This window comes from Schistocerca gregaria, chromosome 4, assembly GCF_023897955.1.
Source record: "Schistocerca gregaria isolate iqSchGreg1 chromosome 4, iqSchGreg1.2, whole genome shotgun sequence".
NCBI lineage: Eukaryota > Metazoa > Arthropoda > Insecta > Orthoptera > Acrididae > Schistocerca > Schistocerca gregaria.
In genome coordinates this window covers 407910804-407936258 of record NC_064923.1, presented here as the reverse complement: position 1 = coordinate 407936258, position 25455 = coordinate 407910804, and the positions used below count along the sequence as shown (strand labels likewise).

Sequence of the window (25455 nt, the reverse complement as noted above, 5' to 3'; positions counted from 1 at the left end):
TGCTTGAGCATTGACCAGCAAAATGATGACCAGGTCCTGCAGAAAGTGTCATCACTTCTGTCTCTAAGCTGGTTGTAGTTGTGTTTCAAAAATGAAAAGCATAGAGACAGAACTGATGACACTTTCTACAGGACCTGACCATCATTTTGCAGGACAATGCTCAAGCACATATAGTGCAAGCTGTTACTGATTTGTTTGACTGATGGGACTGCTAAGTGCTATACCACCTACTGCACTCCCCTGACTAAAGCCCTCATAAGTTCAACTTGATTTCTAAACTAAAGGAAACACTTCACGGCATTCACTTCAGAACTGCTACAAATTGGTTGGGCAATAGACTAAGCCGCTCGAACTGTCAACACAACTGGTACTTCTAAGAGTATCCTACAACTTCCACGTCACTGGCAATGGGTTATACACAACGCTGGTGACTACTTTGAAGGTCAGTAAAACTTGAAATATGTATCCATTTTGTATGAGCTGTATAGTTGCCACTATTAAAGCTCAAAAAGTTCCAACCCTCATATGTGTGCATAGCATCTGAAATTGCTAACTCAGGTAATAAAGTCAAATTGATTATGAATGTGTGTGTGTGTGTGGGGGGGGGGATGTTGTAATTGTTAATAACCCAGAAATAATTGACATCAAAGAAGTGTCTGGAATTTTTATCCATCACCTTTTTATTGCTACTGCACCAACAGGTTGCAATGGTTCTGCTGACAATGTTTCAGATTAATTGAAATATAGCTTCCCTGAACTGCACAACCAAATAACTGTGTCCCTGTAACTGCTGGTTAAATTTAAAACTAGTACAGGCATAGATTGTCATTCAAGTAAGCTGCTGAAAGCTTTCTGTGATGAAAACCTGTAAGCAAAGTTTTGGCTCATATCTGCAATATCTCCCTTAAACAAGCTGTGTTTCCAATAGAATGAATTGTGCTGTTGTTAGACCTCTTTACAAAACTAGAGATGGCAAAAGTGTTTCAAACTATTGCCCAGTCTCAATCTTAACATTTTATAAAGTTCTTGAAAAAATTGTCTGTAACAGGATACTGACACAGCTCATGGGACTGGCCATTAAGAGTACACAGTCTGTTTATCAAACAGATCAAGCAATCTTCTCATTTACCAGTGATGTGTTAGAATCTCTAAACAGTAATAAATCTGAGTGGTGTCTTGTGCGGTTTCTCAAAGGCTTTTTATTATGTATACAAGATACTTTTAGAGGAGATGTGTTCATCCTGTTTGGTCTTTATGTAGTGTAAATGCTATATCCAAATTATATTTTTTCCTAGTTCAGGGAATAAGCTAAACTCACTGTGCCTAATTGTAGCATGTGTCCAAACCCTATGGTTTCTGAGCATCAATGGTTTTTGTTTCTAAATATTCCCAGCAGATGACAGCAGCTGCTCAAAGAAAGCTGTTTATCACAGGGCCAGGATATCTTTGAGCAATAAAGTTAATTTCTGTTTGTTTTCAGTAATTTTGGACTAACTAGAATGTGTTTAGAATATGATATAATATGATAATATACACTACTGCATCAAATAAGTGATTGCTTATTTCATATCAACAATACAGCTTTATATTCCAGAATAAAATTTTCGCTCTGCATCGGAGTGCACGCTGATATGAAACCTCCTGGCACATTAAAACTGTATGCTAGACTGAGACTTGAACTCAGGACCTTTGCCTTTCACAGGCAAGTGCAAAAAATTTAATTCTGGAAACATCCCCCAGGCTGTGGCTAAGCTATGTCCTTTCTTCCAGGAGTGCTAGTTCTGCAAGGTTCACAGGAGAGCTTCTGTGAAGTTTGGAAGATAGGAGATCAGGTACTGGCAGAATTGAAGCTGTGAGGGTGGGTCATGAGTCATGCTTGGGCACCTCAGTTGGTAGAGCACTTGCCTGCAGAAGGCAAAAGTCCCAAGTTTGGGTCTTGGTCTGCCACTGAATTTACTGAATATTATATATTTTCCACATATTTCAGTTATATTCTAACATAAATAGTATTTACTTCAAGCATGTCTTAAAAGTTTAGTGAACCATTCCAATGTGTTTTCTTTTAAGTCTTATTCTGTCTAAGAATACTACATTTGCCACCAAAATAAACTTTTCATTCATAAAATCTGAGATCATCAATGAGGAGGTTATGTCAAAGGCTTTGTGCATTATATTCTATTTTATTATATGTTATAGCTGCATTTCCAACAATTATTAATTGTATACAACTAATTTTTAAAACACTGGCATTGGAATTCATTTTATTTCATTTACATCATTTTACTTTATTTACAGAAATTTTAAGCTGAAAGGACAGTAAGGATTCCAAGAGAGAAACCGAAAAAAGAAAAGATTACAAAACCGTACTGTAAAACTGAAAAAAAGCTGAGAGAGTGAGAAACAAGAAGAAGAATGACTATCTTAATGTTTTCACAATCGCATCTCACAGTTTATTGTGCCTCATAAATTTGGTTTACATGGCCAGGTGTAAAGGCACCAAAAACTGGCTTCCCAAACATATTAAGTCAAGGAGAGAAAGAGGTAAGAGTAACTGTGGTTTTCATGGGAAGTGTGAAAAACACAAGAGTACAGTGTACAGCACCAAGTAGCTTTAAATGTTCTTTCAGTCCAAAACAAGTAAATGAAATGTAGACTCCTGTTATGGTCTTTTGACAAGTGATCCAGACACTCATTACAGTGTGCCAGTTTATTTTTACTTTCTTTCTACAATAGAGGGTTCTTGATGTAATGTCTGGGCAGATAAGTATTATTTCAAATTTGCATGGTGCATGAACAAATATAATTGCAGTGAATGATTGGAAAAGTATGCTTATATCAGATAACACAAATTAAATGAGTCTTTCAGTAGCCGTGGGGAGGGGGAGCATAATCTTTTTTATTTGTTTTCATTTTTATTTATTTATATTTATTTTAGCCATTAGAGATGGTTCGTGTTATCTCTATCAAATGTGTTGTAGCACTGATGCTCCATCATATAATTGTCAACATTAATTGATGTAAACATCCTATTTGGTGTGGTGGCATCACAATTTTGCTCTAGGACTTACTTATTCCAAATTCACTTCCCTCTTTTTGGGTTCTACAGTACAATCTGAATCAAACTGGAGAAGAATTTCTTTTAGGAGTTCTTTGGGATGTTGTATTTTATTTTGTTATTACAAGAGAGAATGCAGTTCCATTGTAGAGAATGGGTAACTGTAAGACAAAAAAGGAAGGTTGATTACAGCTTAAAGTCCCATTGACTCCCATGTCATTAGAGATGGAGCTCAAGCCTGAAATGAACAAGACTGAGGCAGTAAAGCAGGTATGCCAGTTTCAAAGACACTGTCTTGCCATTTGCCTTAAGTGATGTAGATAAATCTAAATTGTCATCAATCTCAGGAACTCCCTATTGTTTCACCAATCACTGCATTACCACTAGTGTGAAGATTTAAACTTTAAGGCAATATCATAGAAACAGAAGGGGGAGTAGAAGACAATGAGATGAGATGTATGACATGCAAAAAGAATTTGACAGAGTACTGAAATACCTAAGCTAAAACAAGGCTTCTAGATTAAAAAATAATCCCTCAGAATTATGTCATGTTGAAGGAGATGAAAGCTACACAGAAGCTGTGAAGGAAGTAAGACAATATTATTGCCTATGCCCAGTTTGGGCATCAGATCAGTCTTCTGACTGACCAATCTGAAGATGATCATAATTGACCAAAACTAGTTATCAAATAAAATATTAAAAATTCTTGTAATCAGAGACTGATACAAATTCTACATTAGTGAAGTTGTATTGATGGTTGCTAAAATAGGTATATTATTTGCCCAGTCTTCTGACTTTTACAAAATGATTTGGATCTAGTTTCATCCTACCATCATGGCTCTGTTTTTTGGAGGGTCCCGCAAATTACTTCAGATAAATGCTAGGATGGCACCCTCAACAAATATGTAGCTGATGTCTTGCTCCTCCTCCATCCAATTGAGGGTAGTCCTCTACTTTAATAACTTCAATCTTGATGCAGTGCTTGACTTAAAACACTTTTTCTTCTTCCTACTTAAGATGAGGCTTAATTAGGGAGCTTAGAGGTTGAGACCAGGTAGGTCTAATAAGTTTTAATTTATTTTGTTGGTATCACTTAAATTCATAACAGAATATAAATCTAAGTATTGAAGTAGGGGGATTGTGTGAACTTGTTACTGGGTTGTCTGTAGCAATTTTCATGTTTAAAATGTCAGTATTGTACAGCCATTCTTCCTACAGAAAATGAAATAAAACAAGTAAGACCATATACATTACTAAATGAAGGTAATAAAGTTTTGAGTTTTATAAATAAGCGACTGTGAGCACTGGTAAGAATCTTAAGTAGTGCAGACAACAATGAAATTCACTTTAAATCATTTTATGCAGATGACAGACTAGTTATGTATCCAGATTTATTCAAGAGTCTAGTAATACAAACAAAATATTTGTGAAAGTTTATATTTCCAAAATTAGGAAAGAAAATACCACTTTTTAAAATATGTGGGAAGTGATCAATAAACCGGTTCTTTGGTTGCTTTCACTACTTTTTCTGTTGTATAGGTGAACATTAGTTCTCAGTTCAAAACTTTAATTTGTGCAGAAGATTACTCTGTGATGAGGAATGATAAGTTAATGCTTGATATGAGGTTATTAAGGCTTGAACAAATATAATCCAGTACTGTAGTAATTAAACTTATGATTGCTATAACATCCCTCTTTTGTGTAATTTTGCTGCTGTATACAATTAAAATAATAAATAAAAACCCTAAAATTTTGATTGATCCAGGTACAGTTTCTCCATAAAATATGACAACTGCCACCACATAAATAAATCTTCTACATATGTGTAATAGCACACCAAAAGTAGCACTATATCTTTGAAGACGCAAGTTTGTACACTCACCGGACTTCTTTAATGATTGCAATCATTTCCAGTCCAAGTTCTACACAGTTTTTTGCATGATGAGGATTGGGATTTGGCACACCAGACACACAGTAGTAGCAATCACCCAGGAACTTTATTCTTAGGACGTTCTTTTCCTGTGAAACACTGCTCTCAATTCAGTATTCATTATGTTCATTATATGGGCACACATTATTCTCAAATAGTGTAATGTGATTTATTCCTAATTATATTCATTAAGCAATAAGACTGAAAGTTTTTTTTGCACAATGCCACAATAAAAGAATATTTTGTCCAGATTTTATTACATAATTAAATGTACAAAAACTTTTACATCATACTTTGTTTATACTTACCTCTGAAGCTTCATCAAATTTCCCAAAAAGTTCATTCAATGTTTCTACCAGTTTTGTTACTGGTAATGATACTGTCAGTGAAGCATAATTGACAACATCAGCATAAAGAATAGTAACATTGTCATGTTCCCTGACATACATACCACTGAAAGGAAATGTGTACGTATTAGACAAACAATGTTTTGTATGCTGATACATGTATGGCAAACAAATAATTAATTTGTCATATGAAAATATGGAAATAAACCTATTTTGACTAGGAAGATAAGTTGTAGAGAAGTAAATCCAAGCTATTTGCCTAATTAGGAGCTAGGCCTTCACATGGTTGATCATATTTTATTTTATCATGCATTCCTTTGATCTCAATGTCATTACAGTTGCTATGAAATGGAACAAGTTAGTGTTTTTTACATTATCAGTAGCAGACTGCCAAGTGAAGTTATTCAAGTTTACCACTTCTGATCAGCACATAGGGCTGGAGTGGGCCAGCCAGCACTGACTTTGTTGAGGATGGGAGAAGAGAGGTGCTGGAATCCCCACCAAATAGGTGATCAGCTGGGCCATTTATCAGCACTGCCTATGGGAGTCACAGTCAATCAGTGGGTTCTGGGGCATAGCTTGGTCCTGCCTTATAGGGAATGCATGTCTTGCCTTTTGGGGAGTGGTTGATGGCCATGGTGGTGATGGGGACAAGAATTTGGCCTCCAGGGCACTGCAATCCAAAAACACTCATCCTCCATCAGTAGTGTGGCGAGGGGGTCACTGGTGCTGGTGGGAGCTGGTAGTGGCTCAAAGTCCATTAGATCCCGTTGCTAGCCACTGTCAACACTCTGTTGATACCTAACACCAGGGCAGCGGTTGTAATGGTAGTAAGTAGGCTGCTGGACAGGCTTGTCTCAGGGATGGTTGCATAGTTCTTGCACTATCGGCAACTGAAGAAGGGGGAGATAGTGTACATCCTATTGTGGCCAGAATTGATTTCAATGCCTGCCTAGATGCTTCTGGTCTACTGTAACCTCAAACATTTGCTGCCCCCTATTGCAGATGCAATGCCTTGGATCCACCTGGGGTCCTGGCCAAAAGTATGAGCCCAGACATGGGAGCCCACACAGTTGGGCACAGCAGATTGAAAGGGGGCAGGGTTTGTGCTCATGTGAAATTTTGGTCAGGCTATGTCCATTTATGGGGGTGGTAGATAGTGAAGAAATTGTCAAGTGCTTCCTCAGAGTGAGCTGTCATTAACTCGTGCATCTGCATTTTGATGGTTCTGATCTTCTGCTTGGCTTCCAAATTGTATGGTGGATAGAAAGGGGCAGTGGTCAGGTGCTCAATGCCATTGTGTTCACAAAAATCCTGAAACACAGTGCCATGAACTGAGAGCCATTGTCAGAAACCAGAGTGGAATGCACCCTGTCTGTTGCAAATATGAGATGAGAGGGCATGAGTGGTAGCTTCTGTAGTGATGGTATCCATCCGTGCCACATATGGATAGTTAGGGAGGGCGTCAACAACTAGCAACCACATTGCTCCTTGGAATGGTCTGATGAAATCAACATGCACTCTTTGCCAGGAGCGGTCAGCATATGCCCAAGAATTGAAACACTGTGCTGAGGCTGACTGATTTTGGGTACAGGTCTGCACCTCCAGACAATGTTTTCTATGGCGGTGTCAACACCAGGTCAGTACACATGATGGCGCACTATTGCCTTCATTCTGCTCATCCCCCAATGTGCAGCGTGGAGGAGTTTTAGTATGCTGGGGCAGAGTGTGCAAAGAACTAGCAACCATCTTTTGGAATCATTCATATTTAACGAACTGACACCATCAGTGATGTACAGCCTGTGCCGCAATGAAAAGTAGGTGTGGCATTCCAGGTCAGTGCCCATGACATCCGAAGTTCACTGAGGCTTTTTGCAGATGATGCTGTGGTGTATTGAGAGGTTGCAACAATGGAAAATTGTACTGAAATGCAGGAGGATCTGCAGTGAATTGACGCATGGTGCACGGAATGGCACTTGAATCTCAATGTAGACAAGTGTAATGTGATGTGAATACTTAGAAAGATAGGTCCCTTATCATTTAGCTATAAAATAGCAGGTCAGCAACTGGAAGCAGTTAATTCCATAAATTATCTGGGAGTACGCATTAGGAGTGATTTAAAATGGAATGATCATATAAAATTGATCGTCGGTAAAGCAGATGCCAGACTGAGATTCATTGGAAGAATCCTAAGGAAATGCAATCCGACAACAAAGGAAGTAGGTTACAGTACGCTTGTTCACCCAATGCTTGAATACTGCTCAGCAGTGTGGGATCCGCACCAGGTAGGGTTGATAGAAGAGATAGAGAAGATCCAACGGAGAGCAGCGCGCTTTGTTACAGGATCATTTAGTAATTGCAAAAGCGTTACGGAGATGATAGATAAACTCCAGTGGAAGACTCTGCAGGAGAGATGCTCAGTAGCTCGGTACGGGCTTTTGTTAAAGTTTCGAGAACATACCTTCACCGAAGAGTCAAGCAGTATATTGCTCCCTCCTACGTATATCTCGCGAAGAGACCATGAGGATAAAATCAGAGAGATTAGAGCCCACACAGAAGCATACCGACAATCCTTCTTTCTACGTACAATACGAGACTGGAATAGAAGGGAGAACCGATAGAGGTACTCAGGGTACCCTCCGCCACACACCGTCAGGTGGCTTGCGGAGTATGGATGTAGATGTAGATGTAGATAGACAGACGCTCTAGACAATCATACCACATACCAAATAATCCCCTATGGAGTAACAGATAATGGCCTGTTTCTGCTCCTACTTCACACACCATAGTCAGGAATTCAGTGAGGGTGTGTTGCTGATTTGTGTTTAAGGCAAAACATAGTGCCTGTTAAATTCTGCTTCTGAGCTATACAGCAAGCAGAAAAATGTGTCTATGTTTGAGTACTGTATGGTGGCTGATAATGGATCATTTAGGTGTAGGAACAACTCCCACTATTGCAACTGCTGTGTGATCTTATCGGGAAGTTTTGAATGGGGACTGAACAATAAAATGAGGGCTCTGTGACTGATGATCAGTTGATACTTAATACCAGAGAGATGTAAGTGAAAGTACGTGATGCTGTATATGATAGCCAGTGCTTCTTTGTCTATTTGTGAATAAGTTCTGTGCACCGCATTTAATGCTTTACATGCAAATGCAATGGGCTGTTGGTATACTTGTGGGACAGCGCAGCACAAATGCCACAATCCGACCCATCAGTGGCAAGCATTAAACTTCACCCATGATGTTACTTGTCTTACAAGTTATATAGAACGAAACAGTCCACAAGCAGAAATTACTGAGATCACTGAATTGAACACTGTTTTGTGGTATTATGTGTTACTCCGAGCTAGCAGTAAATGCTTGAAATTTCTTCCTGCAGAGAAAATAATGAAATGTGTTCTGAGAGAATACTGATGATTATTTTACATTGCATGCACTAAAGAATGGTCTTATTAAAACTTGTAGTGAATTACTTAGTAACAAATTGTTGTTAAGTTTATGGAGATGAAATTTCCTCCAAAGCAAACCCACAAACTTTTAATGCACACACCAGAGCCACATTTTTCCTAAATTCAACATCATTACTTAATGTTGGAAATGTTCAGATTACTTATGTCTCAGGTATTTTATTTTATTCTGCATAGGAAGAACATACTTTATGACCACTCATACAGTTGGTAAGAATGGTGAAACGATGGGTGGGTCTTGAGGTTGGTGATGACAGACTTCACAAAGTAAATAGCTAGCCAAAATCAAAGTCCACATTATGGGAAAAATTGTCATAAGTGTACACAAACAGTCCTGCAATCAGCCTGAATCAAAATTGATACAGGAATGGTTCAACACTCTGCACTAATCAATAGTGGAAATCTACTGATTGGCATGTGTCAGGGCAATGTATTTTCCAACGCACTCATGTCGGTGGACTGACCCCTGACTCAGATGATACATTTGCTGTCTTTATGCTTTTTTTCCATTATTCTACTGATTTACTATTAGTGCACCAGCTACATTTCACTTCACAGCTCAAAACCACTGCTGCTGTGAACACACAAAATCCATGACTGTTTTTCACTTGCACCTCCTGAACACTGTTAACCGCATATCTGTCATTACCTTACATCTAATTATAACAATTCATAGCAATACAGAAGTGCTTTTAAGAGATCATAAATATTTGAAGCAGTATATATTCATAGGAATACATTATTGTATAAAACCTATCAATACAAGTTTCACCTAAAATGACGAAATAAAATATGGCATCTTCTCAGGACTCGATATGACTGCAAAGGTCAATAGACGTCCTAAATGGTCAAAACTAGACATGTACACATCATAGAGATGTTACAGAGAGGTATCACTATGGTAAGTCTGACATCTTCCATAAAAGCAAGGTGCGTCGATTGCATTGAAGAGAGACAGACATCAAGTGAACAGCTAGAAAAATAAATGTGTTGTTTGAACTAAAATATCAGAGTGACATTAGTAGTATGACTAGGTAAGTAAAATACTTCTCAAATTTCCCTGGTACCAGAATTTTTTCCCCCAAAAATGTCTCCAAGTTTCAGTTTCCCCAAAATTTCCTTCAAAAAAGATTTTTCCCCAAAATTGTGAAAAAAAGACAATCTGGAGATGCTATTCACCAAAACAGACGAAGAAAATATTCCTGAAGTCAGATCTACAACTGCTGCTAATATGAGTAACTTAAGAGTAGATTTTCTCTGTCCAGTGAAGCTACTTGAATAACTTAATAATGGCAAGTCTTCCTGTCCAGATTGTATACCAGTTAGATCCCCCTCAGAATTTGCTGACATATAGCTCCATACCTAGCAGTCATTTAAAACTGCTTGCTTGATGAAAGATCCATATCTAAATACTGGAATGTTGCACAGGTCAAACCAGTACTCAGAACAGGGAATAAGTGTAATTCGCTGAATTACAGACCCACATCACCAACGTTGAATTTCAGTAGAATTTTGGAACACATGCTGTGGTTGAACGTTATGAATTACCTTGAAGAAAACACTCTGGTGAAATGTAGCACATATTCAGGAAACACAGCTCTTGTGCAACACAACTAGCTCTTTTTTTATCATGAAGTAATGAGTGCTATCAATAGGAAATCTCAAATTTATATAATATTTATGAACTCCCAGAAGAATTTTGTACCATTCCTCACAAGCACTTTCTAATAAAATTGCATGCCCTTGTAGTATCATCCCAATTGTGTGACCATGTTCATGATTTGTTGTCAGAAAGGTCACAGTTCATAGTAATTGATGATAGTCATTGAGTAAAACGGAAGTGATATCTGGTGTTTCCCCAGGGAAGTGTTACAGGCTATCTGTTGTTCCTAATCTATATAAAAGACTTAGGAGACAATCTGAGCAGCCCTTTTACTTTGTTTGCAGATGATGCTGTGATTTACTGTCTAGTGAAGTCATCAGAAGATCAAAACCAATCAACTGCAAAATGATTTAGATAAGACATCTATCTGTATGATGTGAAAAGTGGCAGTTGGTTCTAAATATTGCAAATTGGACATCATCTACATGAGTTCTAAAATGAGTCCATTAAATTTTAGGCACATGATAATGACACAGATATGAAGCCTATCAATACAACTAAATACTTAGGAATAACATTTCCAAACTTAAATGGAACAATGATGTAGATAATGTTGTGGGGAAGGTGAATCTAAGACAGCTTTTTATTGAGAGGACACTTAGAAGGTGCAAGAGATCCCTTAAAGAGACTGCCTACACTACGTTTCTCTATCCTCTGCTAAAGTATTGCTGTATGGTAGCAAATCCTTACCTGGTATGTTTAATGAAGGACACTGAAAACGTTCAAAGAAGGGCAGCTTGTTTGTACTGTTGTGAAATAGGGGAGAGAGTGTCATGGATATGATACTTGAGTTAGGGTGGCAATCATTGAAACAAAGGCATTTTTTTATGTGGAGAGATCTTTTCAAGAAATTTCAATCACTTACTCTCATCTCCAAAAGAAAAAATAGTTTGTTGATGCCCACCTACATAGGAAGAAATGATAATCATAATAAAATAAGAGAAATGGGCTTACAAAGAAATTTAAGTAATTGTTTTCCTTGTGCTCTGTTTGAGGGTGGAACATTAGAGCAATAGTGGGAAAGTGCTTTGATGAACTTAAGTTTGAATTGCAGAGTAGTCATGTAGATGTAGACATAGATATGTTTGCAGTTGCAGCGGTGCCACTCACAGGAGCAAGCTGCGGCTTGGGCATGAAGCCCGAGTATCTCTGACCTGTCCTCCATATCGATACTCAGGCTGGGTGGGGAATCTGAATCACTATCAGAGACTACATTAGGCTAGCAATAAATAATTTATGAGAAACAATTCCCTTGTCTGCATTTCAGTAAATCTGTGTTATTAAATTGAAATGTAATATGAGTCACCAGGATGGAGCAGCATGTTAGGCAAAGAGACCACAGTGGTAGCCAATGCAAGCAAGCTAACAGAAGTTGAGAAGGAAGTGAGCTCGATCTGCAGAACACAAAGTTACAAATGGGGTGTTTAGGCTTTGGAACAGTCAGGAGCTCTGTCTTCAGGATATGAGATTATGAAGTTTGTGTTTAACATGCTTTCTGGGTAGCAGGTGGCCACATAGTGCAAGTATTGGTACTTGGATTATATCATGAGCTCAGTTCATGAGACGACTTGAATTATTTTGCATATGAAACTTAGAGGACCTATAAAGTTTTTATAGGGAGTTGTGATGATATATGTTGTAGACTTACCAGTCTGAACATTTATTCACAAACTGCATGTGATATGTGGAGTCAGCTCTTGTGAATTTTGTGAAGGAGAACATGGTCCATAGAAGGCTGTAGTATTCTTTATTCATTGTGCAATCAGCTGATTTCAACATTTATCTTATTTTCAAGCACATATGGATATGATTTATCATATTTGACATGGCAAATAAATCAGATTACTACTCCGCATATGAAGTCATATATGACATAGTTCATGTTTAACATAATATGTAGATGAAAACTAGGCCCTTAGATAGGGTGTCCCAGAAATGTCGTGACAAACTTTGAGGGGTTATAGAGGATGTTTTGAGGAACAAATCCAGGACAGAAGCTCGTGTCCAGAAGCATCAAGTGATGATGCTACAGAGTGCCAAAGTTATAGGTGCCAATGTCTGCCACCAGGCCAGCAATTCAGCAGCAAACCTGACTTTGTACACTGATGGACCACAGTTGGAATGTCTCACAGTGTTATTTGTTATCCAGTGATCATGACTGATTGCCACAATCACCAGTGGAGAAGGTGAAGCTAGCTGCTGTATCAAAAGACTGTCTCTCCTACAAATGTGGTACTCTGTTGCCCTGATGGATGGTGGTTTTGAGCACAGGTTCCATCTGCAGTTTATTTTTCTCTTGGAACTCTCTAAAATCTCCAATGTTTTTCAGTATATAGGAGATCAATAAACTGCAGATGAGGCCTGTTAATACAGCAGCCAGCTCCATCTTCTCCACTGGTGATCGTGGCAGTCAGTCATGATCACTGAACAACAACAATGTTCCCTGTGGTCTATCAGCAGGCAAAGTCACATTAGCTGCCAAAGGGGTGGCCTATTGGCTGGCACTAGTGCCTATAATTTCAACATTCTGTAGCATTGTTGGATGATGTTTCTGGACAAAGGTTCCTATCCTCAGTTTTTTTTCTCAAGACACCTTCTATAACCCCTTGAAGTTCACCACAACATTTCTGGGACACCCTGTATGACGTTTGATTGGAAAGTTTTAAGAATGGATCCACTACAGCTTATTAGTTTGGCGGGCAGGTACACGGAGGGTGGGGAGTGAGGCATTGCCTTGTCCTTGAACGCCCTCTGACAGGAAACTGTGTTTCCTTTATTCAGTTCATTGTGGCAGCTGGTTGACCATGAATCTGTTAGGGTGTGTTGCTGGATTTTGTCTGTGTAAAAATGGAGATAAAAATAGAACAACGAGTTTGTGTGAAATTTTGTTTTGAAACTGAGAAATCAGCTTCTGAGACTTACAAACTATTAAAAACAGGTTTGGGAGATAATTCTATCAGCCAGTCAAATGCTTTTGTCTGGTTCAACAGATTTAAAAATGGTTGCAAATCATTTGAAGATGAACCACAGTCCGGCCATCCTTCCACCTCAAAAACGAATGAAAATGTTGTGAATGTACATGACTTAGTGTACAATTAGGGAGATGGCTGATGAGACCCTGATTTGTTAAATAGGGTAATTACAGGTGCTGAACCATTGGTATATGGATATGACCCTGAAACCAAAGTGCAATCTTCACAATGGAAGACTCCAGGTTCATCATGACCAAAAAAAGGACGGCAAAGTTGGTTGAAGGTGAAGACAATGTTGGTGATTTTTTTCAATTATACCAGTACTTTGCACCATGAATTTACTCATGGGAGACAGACAGTTAAACAGGAATACTACAAATGTGTCCTTGAGCGTTTGTGCAAAAAGGTGCAGAAGGAAAGACCTGCATCGTGGAAAGACAGGAGTTGGGTGCTACACCATGACAATGCTCTGGCTCATCCTGCCTTCTCCATCGTTGAATTTTTGACCAAATTCAAAATTACTGTGCTTCCACAACTGCCATATTCCCCTGATTTGGCCCCTGCAAACTTCTACCTGTTTCCTAAACTGAAATTTTCGCTGAAAGGGAAGCGATTTGACTTGACTGAAGGCATCCAGGCAGATACAGAGAGCGCCATTAACACACTTCAGAAAAAAAAATTCTAGGAATATTTCCAAAAGTGGAAACACCATTGGAGTTGGTGTGTTCAGTCATAAGGGGACTATTTTGAAGGAGATGCATCACAGTATCCTGTAAGTACCACCATGGAACAATTACAAACCCATACTTAAAACTTTCCAATCACACTTCATATTACATGACCAAGTGACTACAGTTCAGGGTTTAGATGTTGCAAATGCTGTGCCTTACAAAACAGCTGTTTCCCTAAACACCACCATTGCTTTTGTTTAAAAATGTTATGCAGCAAAAATTTTGGATATCACTATCATGAGTGGAGACAGCCAAGGAAATTAAAGAAGCAGAAGAGCACTATAAGCCGCACATTCTACAATCGCCAGTATATGTTTCATGTATTGAATCTCAAACTGCATTTGCTCAGAGTGGCCACTTGAGAGTATCCTGCAGCCAGTCAGCATAGTGAACATGGTTAGGACAGACATAGCTTGCTTTGTCATGAATTTTCAGTTTTAAAATTATTTGCGGAAATAATAGAGATGAGAATATATATTTTGTATTTTTCTTTTTTGTGGTTGATTTGCTTACAGATTTTATTTGTCTTTCATCAGTTTTCTCTTGCACATATTATTCCGTTTTTATTTATTTAGTTTGGTTTATTATTCGTGCCAATGTGAGAATTATTGGTGTCTATTACCAGTTAAGTTTATTTCTTCACTTTCTGATAAGGTTCAAAATATTTCCATGTAAAGCATTATGGTACTTCTCTTATATCTGTTGCATCAACAGCTAAGACATGAACAGAAAGTTTTCCAACAGAAATAAATCACTAGAAAGTAAATATATTTCCAAATGTCTTTCCTCTCTTTCTGGGAATAAACATATGATAGAAGAAGAGGGGGGTGACAAAGAGACACCAGATGAGTTTCTAGGCTTACAGGTACCAAACAGGACACCCAATGAGTTTTCTTGGTGGGATGTATGAGCTTTTCTACATCTACATCTATACTCTGCAAACCACTGTGAAGTGCATGGCAGTGGGTATGTCCCTATGTCCCACTGCGCCAGTTATTAGGCTCTTTTCTACTCCATTCATGTATGGAGCATGGTAAAAATACCTCTCTGCATGGTGTAAGTAACCTGATCTCATCCTCATGATCTGTATGGGACCAATAGGTAGGGGGTTGTATATTCCTAGAGCCAGCATTTAAAGCCGAGGATTGTTGTATACTACTAGAGCCAGCATTTAAAGCTGGTTATTGGTTTTTTTTGTTTTTTGTTTTTTGTAGACTTACTTGCAGCAGTTTCCATTTAGAGTCTGCCAATTTTAAGCTATTATAGCATCTCAGTGACACTCTCCCATGTCATACAAAGCTATGAGAATTTGTGCTGCCATTCTCTGTATGGTTCAACGTTCCCTGCCAGCCTTAATTGGTATGTATCTCACACATTGGAGGGGTATTTTAGGTTGGATCACATGTGTCTTGTGTGAGCAGTCTCCTTTGTAGACTGGTTGCATTTCCCTAGTATTCTACCAATAAACTGAAAATCTGCTACATGTGTTACCCACAACTGAGCCTATGTGATTGTTCAACTTCATGTTCCTCCTAAGTGTTGCACCCAAGTATTTGTACAAGTTTACAGATTCCAAATGTCATTCACTAATATTATATTTGTGGTTTGTGTGTGTGTGTGTTTTTTTTAATGAAATGCACAGTTTTTCATTTTTGAACATTTAAAGCAAGCTGCCAATCATTGCACTGTTTTGAAATCTTATCAAGGGGGAATATTTTTACAGTTCCATTCAGACTGTATTTCATTGTAGATAACTGAATCATCTGTAAAACATCTAAGGTTACTATAAATATTGTCCGCAAGTTCACTAATATACACTGATGGGCCAAAAGATTATGACCACCTGATTAATAACTTGTTGGCTATCTTTGGAATGCAATACATCACCAGTTCTGTATATCATGGATTTGATAGTTTATTTGTAGATTTTTGAAGTTATGCTACACCAGATGTCCTTGCACAAGTAATTTAATTTCCTTAAACAGTGGGCCACTGATTTGCATATGCAGTGAAGGCATCTGATAGTGTCCCATATGGTTTCCATTGGATTCATGTCAAGTGAATTTTGTGGCCAGTACATCAACAAGAGTAAACTATCATGCTCTTCAAGCCACTGTGGCACAGTTCTGCCTTTGAGACATGGACTATTATCCTACTGGAAGGTGACATCGCCGGCAGAGAAGACATCAAGCATGAAGGGCAGCTGTCAGTGTGTCATCGATTACTCCCACAGGTTTCATGTGAGCACAGTAGAATGTCTCCATTGCATAATACTGCTCCCAGCAACCTGTGTCCTTGGCATGGTGCACATTTTGAACTGCTGTTCATGTGGGTGACGGCGTTTGTGGAGATGACCATTGACTTGATGTGGCAAACACATGATTCATCCAATGAGTCAACACGTTTCCATTGACCCATGATCCAATCTCAATGATCCTGTAGTCACTGCAAACATAATTCATGATGTAATTAGGCCAACATGTGAACATAAAAGTGTCATCTGCAGCAGAGTCCCATGTCCAACAATGTGCAACAAACGGTGTGCTCCGAATCACTTATGCATGCAACAGCATTTTGCTCCTTCAGCAGAGATGCCACAGATCACCACTTATCCTGCTTTGCAGAGTGGACGAGCTTCACAGCCTAGCCTGCCACAGAACTCTCAGAGTTTCTGGTTCAAGTCTTCCACTTGACTAAGAAATAGGAGGCCATGACCTGTTCTGTGGACAATGCTGCAGATTGTGAGCTTTGTTGAAAATCTGTGCACAAGGCTGGTCTTCTCAGCCTTCTCAGCTAGTCACTGCAATCATCCAAGAATGACCTCAGAGACCAGACAGAGAGACTTCAAATGGGCATTGTTTATTCCAATGTGTGCCAGAAGCTGTTGCTAGTTGCACCTTGGTCAGACAGGGGCTGCCAGAATAGCATCGTCAACATGCTGAATGAGGCCCCCTGGCGTACACATTGAATGTACCTGGTGTTGATTCCCATCTCTTTTTGCTGTTTCACTAAGGGGTAATATTATTCACCATACGTTTGAACTGCCAACAATTAATAGATGCCTAGACTTTTGTGTTTGCTTCTCTTCAGACAAAGAAGTTAAATATTGGGCCTAACCTCAACAGCATGAGAAGTTATTCACTATGCATGGAGGAATGGTGTGACTTGATGATGTAATCAAGAGGAAATGTACCCAACTGGAAAACACTTTAGGGGTAGGTGGGAACTTTTCAGTATTCTACATAAAAAGGTGTAAATGAAGCATGAGAAACATTTTCATTCCAAAACCCAAACATTCAGTGTGTCTGAAAAATAGTGTGAACGAAATTTGTTGTGAAAGTGTTAATGTTGCAGAAGAAGGGAAAAAAGTAACCATCAGGTGCTGATGCTGGAAGAAGGTGCAACAAAATTGCAGAAGTGATTATTTTTATTTATTTATTTATTCTACAGAATAAGTTATTTACAAAAGTGTGAGGTACTGCACCTAAAAATTCTGGATTTAATGATAACTAAAAAACAGACATAGATCTGTCAATAGGGGTTTTACTGGAATTTCAAACATACCTTATGAGTGCATAACATAGTTGCCCTTTGTGGTTTGACAAGTGTGTCACGATTCCTGTGTCATGCCATGCACATTGCAACTTTTCGTGCTTCTTTCCTTGTAGATTTTTCACAAATCCATGATCTTTAGTGTCATAAGAATCACATGATGACAGATCAAGCAACCATAGATGACATTCAAAAAGCATAGAATCATAATGGAAAACATGCATAATTCAAAGCTGCAAAATTGGACACTCAGGTGAATATTGATTCTACACACTTAACAAAAGCTTCAGTTAACCATCAAAATGGACACACTTGAATAATCTGAACGACACATTGCCCTATGCACTACATGCTCTGACATTACAGCCTCTTAGTGGTGCATTCAACAACTGATATACAGTAACGAATCATAACTCTGAAAGATTCTCTATCTAACTGTTGTATGACTTTTTGCCATGCCTCTTGCAGAGTCACATTCTGTATCCTCAGAGATATGTATGGATAATCATGTTGTTGTTTTTGTTGTGGACTGCAGTACAAAGACTGGTTAGATATAGCTCTCCATGCTAGTGCAAGTTCAACAATTTTTCCTGCTCATATGTTTCCTACTGCCAAAATCCAGTCCCCGTTGCAATTAAAATTGTCACCTCCCTTTACTATCTGAATTTGTTCTTTTTATCTCATCATACATTCTGTCAGTCTCTTCATCATCTGAAGCCCTTCCAGGCATATCAACTTGATCTACTTTGGTGTGTGTTGCCTTTGTGTTTATCTTGGGTAATATAATGTGTTCACCATGCTGTTCATAGAAGCTTACCTGCATTCCTATTTTCGTATTTATTATTAGACTGATCCCTGCATTACCATATCTGATATTGTGTTGATAACCCTGTATGCACCTGACCAGATGTGCTTTTCGTCTTGCCCCTGCACTTCTCTAATTCTCATTTCCCTTTTTTAAATTCTCTGACCAATCTATCAGAATAAGAGGTGTAACATTACATGCTCTGACTCACAGTATGCCAATTATATTTCTTCTGATGACTTGAGATGTCACCAGGAGGTGAAAACTTGAATTGCCGTAGTGAAGGAGGCATTCAACAGAAAGAGGAGACTGTTACATGGAAAATTAGATAAAGATCTAAGGAAAAGGCTTGGCAAATGTTTTGTCTGGAGTGTGGCACTGTATGGGGCAGAAACATGGATGCTGAGATGACAGGATGAAAAAAGATTAGAAGCATTTGAGATGTGGATTTGGAGGAGAATGGAGAGAATAAGCTGGATGGAAAGAGTGAGTAACGAAAGAGTATTGGAAAGGGTTGGTGGGTGAAGATCTCTGCTAAAGGTTGTAAGATAAAGGAAAAAGAACTGGTTGGGACATTCATTGAGAAGGGAGTGCTTGCCAGCATATGATTTGGAAGGATTGGTTTGTGGAAGAAGATTGCGAGGAAGAAAGAGATACAAGATGATAGATGACATAAAGGGAAGACGAAATTATGCAGACCTGAAGAGGATGGCAGAAGATCAGACAGCCTGGAGAGCTACCATGTGAAAACCTGCCTTTTGGCAAAACACTGATGATAATGATGACTACATCCTCCTGAGTAGTCCCCACTCAGGAGATACAAATGGAGGACTATTGTACTAGTGTATTCATCTCTTGGTCTAGCTCTACAATTTTTACCCTCCAAGCTGCCCTTCAATACTAAATTGGTGATCCCTTGATGCCTCAGAACATGACCTACCAACCGATCCCTTCTCCTAGTCAAGTTGTGCCACAAACTTTTCTCCTCAATCATATTCAATACCTCCTCATTAGTTATGTGATCTACCCATCTAATCTTCAGCATTCTTCTGTAGCACCACATTTCGAAAGCTTCTATTCTCTTTTTGTCTAAACTATTTATCGTCCATGTTTCACTTCCATACATGGCTACACTCCATACAAATACTTTCAGAAACGACTTCCTGACATTTAAATCTATACTCGATGTTAACAAATTTCTCTTCTTCGGAAACGCTTTCCTTGCCATTGCCAGTCTAAATTTTACATCCTCTCTACTTCGACCATCATCAGTTCTTTTGCTCCTCAAACAGCAAAACTCCTTTACTACTTTAAGTGTCTCATTTCCTAATCTAATTCCCTCAGCATCACATGACTTAATTCGACTACATTCCATTATCCTCATTTTGCTTTTGTTGATGTTCATCTTATATCCACTTTTCAAGACATTATCCATTCCGTTCAACTGCTCTTCCAAGTCCTTTGCTGTCTCTGAGAGAATTACAATGTCATCGGCGAACCTCAAAGTTTTTATTTCTTCTCCATAGATTTTAATACCTACTCCGAATTTTTCTTTTGTTTCCTTCAATGCTTGCTCAATATACAGATTGAATAACATCGGGGAGAGGCTATAACCCTGTCTCATTCCCTTCCCAACTACTGCTTCCCTTTCATTTACCTCAACTCTTATAACTGCCATCTGGTTTCTGTACAAATTGTAAATAGCCTTTAGCTCCCTGTATTTTACTCCTGCCACCTTCAAAATTTGAAAGAGAGTATTCCAGTCAACATTGTCAAAAGCTTTCTCTAAGTTTAGAAATGCTAGAAACGTAGTTTTGCCTTTCCTTATTCTTTCTTTTAAGATAAGTCGTGAAGTCAGTATTGCCTCACGTGTTCCAGTATTTCTACGGAATCCAAACTGATCTTCCCCGAGGTCGGCTTCTACCAGTTTTTCCATTCGTCTGCAAATAATTCGTGTTAGTATTTTGCAGCTGTGGCTTATTAAACTGATAGTTAGGTAATTTGCACATCTGTCAAGACCTGATTTCTTTGGGATTGGAATAATTATATTCTTCTTGAAGCCTGATGGTATTTCACCTGTCTCATACATCTTGCTCATCAGATGGTAGAGTTTTGTCAGGACTGGCTCTCCCAAGGCCGTCAATAGTTCTAATGGAATGTTGTCTACTCACTGGGCCTTGTTTCGACTCAGGTCTCTCAGTGCCCTGTCAAACTCTTCACGCAGTATCGTATCTCCTATTTCATCTTCATCTACATCCTCTTCCATTTCCATAATATTGTCCTCAAGTACATCGCCCTTGTATAGACCCTCTATATACTCCTTCCACCTTTCTCCTTTCCCTTCTTTGCTTAGAACTGGGTTGGTTCACCTTATGTGCTTGAAATATTTTACAGTTATTGTTCATATTGCAACTCTTTTATTAAAAAATAATAAAATTTAACACAATTTTCAGCCCTTAAACTTCTACTATGGCAAATACTCATCAGTTCTATAGAGTTATAGCATAAATAAAATTAAGATTTTGAACCAGATGTCTACCTGAAAGGTTTCTTCTTCAGTGGTGACTGATTGAGCTTAATGTGTTGAAAAATACTCCATATGTCTTCCTTTACTACGTCTACGATATGCCTTGGTAGAATGCTAAGCATCAGATGTTCCTGAAAGTTTGAAATAAAAAACAATCATAAATCAGTCATATTTTGAAAGTAAAGGGTAAACTTCTGTTGACAATCCTTTGACAATTAATACTGTTCAGCAACTTACCTCTTGACTTTTCTCAAATTGTAGTTTGAATGTTGTCTCGATGTTTGCACGGTGATCCAGAAATGTCCTCCGAATGGCTATCTCATTGAGCAATCGAAAGAATATTCCTATGAGATTTATGCAGGCCATATAAATGACTTCTGTAGCGACCTGGAACAATTTAATTACATTTCTTTTATCTCATAATGTGGCCTAACAGAATATTAATACAAATGACTTGTCGTCACAGGCAACTGTACAATTTGGAAAACTGAAAGTATGACATCACAGATTCTAGTGTAAGATGTTAATGCCTCAGTATAGGCACTAAATGTGATTATAGTCCTGTGAGGATTGTGGTTTAAGGTTGAACTGAGTGTGTCTTGTGTTGAGGCTTGAAGCAGAGCGGATTAAAAACAAAAAAATTACAATTCCCAGATGCGTCGATTTGCACGGACTGACGTGTTTTACAAATAAAATCTAAGCAGTGGTGAACAGCCTCAAAATAATCTGAACAATTTCCTCACTGTTCTTGACTCAATTAACTCATTAAGTACTAATTTTTTCTTTGATCTACATTTATTTCTGTGTTGTATGACTGACATAAAGATGTGGAAAAGAAATATAAAATAAAAAATGCAATAATCTTGAAATAAATGATTTATTTCAGTCAATCCCCAAATGGGGATACGGCACATGCCACTCTCTTTTTACATGTTATTTATTTATTTATTTTTTCCAGACAACAAAACAATCAATATGGAGTCTCATATTGTGCACAGAACTCCGTTTCCTCACATTTTTCTTGCAAATTGCTCGCTTCCTTTGATTCCACATTGTTGTGCATTGAATCATATGTCCATTTCCAGAAGTCCTGAGCTCAATTGGAACATGTGGAGGGGATGATTGTGGGTATGATGGACTTCTTGCCCTTTTCGGATCAGAAGCAGAGATGATTGAACAAGATATGCCCTTGCCACCATCCTCTGGAATTGAAGCAATGGAATATTTTCATTCGAGAGGCAGTAGATGATGTGCATGTTGACCAACGCTACATCTAATGCATTGGTGGACAGTGGGAAGTACCATTTCTTACCTCGAATTATCACAAGATCGTTCTGAACATTTTAGTCCCTTTGTCCACACCTCCCATATGATTTTTGTATTCTGAAATCATTCTTGTCTGTGGAACTCACACTTCTTTGTTTTCAGGTTTGCTCCATTTCTTTACTTGGCTTACTTGATGCACTGTCTCATGGTTGGATAAGAGCTTTACACAATTGTTATCCTTCCAAATTACTGTCATTATCTATGTATTCTTGTCAAACCTACAGTCATACGCTCCTCTTTGTTTCTTCTTCATGCTGTTCTCCAATTCTACTGGGCAGTTACGGACAATTCCAGTTGTTTCTAGTCTCATTTCTGAGAGCTCTTTTATCAAACGCAAGCTCATGAAAAAGTTATCAAAACATACTTTGTGGAGTTCAGGAGTGTGCAGAAAATAAATCATATTCATCACAACTGATCTGCTAAGTCCCAGAACTGAAACATAACTTGTATCCTTCGATTTTCCTTCATAGACTGACATATGGTAACAGAAACCGCTTTGAGAACAGCACTTGGCCCATTGTTTGAATCCAGATCTCTCTGGTTTCCCATGAATGAACAGTTTTAGGTAATGGTGTCCATAATATTGTAACATTTGCTTATCAATGCCCAGTCTGTCGGAAAAAACTTAAAATTTCCTGAAATTATTATTCAGCAAATCCATCAACACACAAATTTTAAAAAGTTTATCCCTTTTGTCGAGTGGGATTCTGTTCAGACGTATGTTGTTATTGAAATGAAGGTGGCGCTTTATATCCAGATATCTGTTGCAACTCTTACACTCTCGTACACACTTTATGTCAAGGTCCTCATCTTCATTCCAGTTTACCTTTTCCTATGGAAGAGCATGGTATCCACTGAAGAGCAGTATATCTATGAACTTTTTTATGCATCCATGGCTGTGATTATTGTTCTGTGTAGCATATTGGGCACTTTCACTGACTGTCAAGTTCAATACCTGTTCATCAAAAAAATTCTTCAAAGCACTCAACAGCAGATTTTCCTTTTGATGCTGCCACCAAAGTGGATTTCCGCTGTTCAATTTCTGCTGTATCAGGATAGGTTTTAGAGTAAGTCGCATCTTCTGTTGTCAAATTAGAAGTGATAACAGCTTTCACTTTCTTCTTTCATTGGCCTGCATGTTCCTCATTTCACTTTTCTCCATTGGCATGAATTTCCAAGGAACCTGGCACATGAGGTGGAACAGTATTTTCAAATATATTTTCGTCAATATCTTCACATGATCTGGAGGGAGCTCGACAATGCCAATGGTCTCATTCATATCACCATCATCACCAAAAGAGGCCATGAAGTTTGGGTCATTTACAATTTCTTCCATATCTCTCATAGAAAGTGCTTCATAGCGTCACATTGTACATGAGGAGCAAATAAAACCAAAATAAAGTTTTACATGGAAACTGCCATGAGCACCAAATGGGGATCGAAGGTCAGACAGGTGTCATGCAGAAATGAAATAAGTCTTTGAAATAAATGATCGATAAACATCTCAAACCATTACAGAACATGTCTGTACACAGATATTGGAAGTTATTTACATAATAATATAACTTATGCTGTTTTGAAAATGTGTAACTCTCGTAACGTTGAAAAATGTAGCTTCTTCACATAAATAAAAGTGTTAACTGACGGAACTTCAATGCAAGCACTCGACAAAGGTCTGGATAACAATAGGAATAGGTAGCATTCACTGTCAGCATTATTAGAACTGCAAAATTTCTGTTACAAAGACGAATTCCCCAAATGGGGATCATGGCACTGAATGGGTGAAGCACGTACCATTTCACTTCTGTTGTGGAGTTACACAAAAATCTTAAATAGCATGGAAAAGATTCTTATTGTTCAAGTGTTGCAGCTACGCCTTGAAATAACAGTTGTCACCTTTTCTGGATTATTTTGTACTTCATTTCATTTACAACAGATTCTGTTAAATAGAGTTGCATTTGAAGTAGATTTATGTTTTCGGTGAATAAAGATCATATCAGCTTCCAGTTGTGGCGAGACTGTGTTCACAGCTCTGTACATATCATTTAAATCAGTGTTCACAGTGGCTCCGACAATGGTTGTCAGACACCGTCACCAGAAGTCGCCCGATAATATCGCCGACGGAGTGGTCACAGTGCTTCCGATATTCCCCAGTTTTTGGCAGCTTCAAGGAAGTTAGGTTAGAATATATACTAAGTATGAAGTAGGTTAGATTTTAACCTCTTAGCATGAGGTGGGTACCACGACGCCTCTGTGCTTGGATACGAGGGCTGCATAGCAGCTTTTGCTATTAAAGAGGCGCCAAATGCATGTGAACGAACTTTCCTGTCTGGTAAAGAAAGTGTGAGTACTATACAGTCTATCCTCAGTTATCGAAATTACCAGACGAGTTTTACGAATGTATGAGATGACGGGAGAAACGTTGTGTTACATACTCGTGATAAAATCGTGGTAACCTTGAAAAGCAAGCTATAAACACTGCATCTACACTCAAGGAAATTGAAATAAGAACACCGTGAATTCATTGTCCCAGGAAGGGGAAACTTTATTGACACATTCCTGGGGTCAGATACATCACATGATCACACTGACAGAACCACAGGCACATAGACACAGGCAACAAAGCATGCACAATGTCGGCACTAATACAGTGTATATCCACCTTTCGCAGCAATGCAGGCTGCTATTCTCCCATGGAGACGATCGTAGAGATGCTGGATGTAGTCCTGTGGAACGGCTTGCCATGCCATTTCCACCTGGCGCCTCAGTTGGACCAGCGTTCGTGCTGGGCGTGCAGACCGCGTGAGACGACGCTTCATCCAGTCCCAAACATGCTCAATGGGGGACAGATCCGGAGATCTTGCTGGCCAGGGTAGTTGACTTACACCTTCTAGAGCACGTTGGGTGGCACGGGATACATGCGGACGTGCATTGTCCTGTTGGAACAGCAAGTTCCCTTGCCGGTCTAGGAATGGTAGAACGATGGGTTCGATGACGGTTTGGATGTACCGTGCACTATTCAGTGTCCCCTCGACGACCACCAGAGGTGTACGGCCAGTGTAGGAGATCGCTCCACA

The 25455-nt window shown here is 38.7% G+C and overlaps 1 protein-coding gene across 1 annotated transcript in view; it reads right to left on the bottom strand.

The window, feature by feature from the left end:
• LOC126268164 (adenylate cyclase type 2-like) overlaps positions 1-25455 on the bottom strand; it is a 452935-nt gene that overhangs the window by 90910 nt on the left and 336570 nt on the right. Inside the window, exons 5-8 of the mRNA XM_049973741.1 lie at positions 21290-21439; positions 21065-21183; positions 5294-5438; positions 4938-5074 (exon numbers count right to left, since the gene is read on the bottom strand). Coding sequence (XP_049829698.1) covers positions 4938-5074; positions 5294-5438; positions 21065-21183; positions 21290-21439 — 551 coding nt within the window. The remainder of the gene's footprint in view (positions 1-4937; positions 5075-5293; positions 5439-21064; positions 21184-21289; positions 21440-25455) is intronic.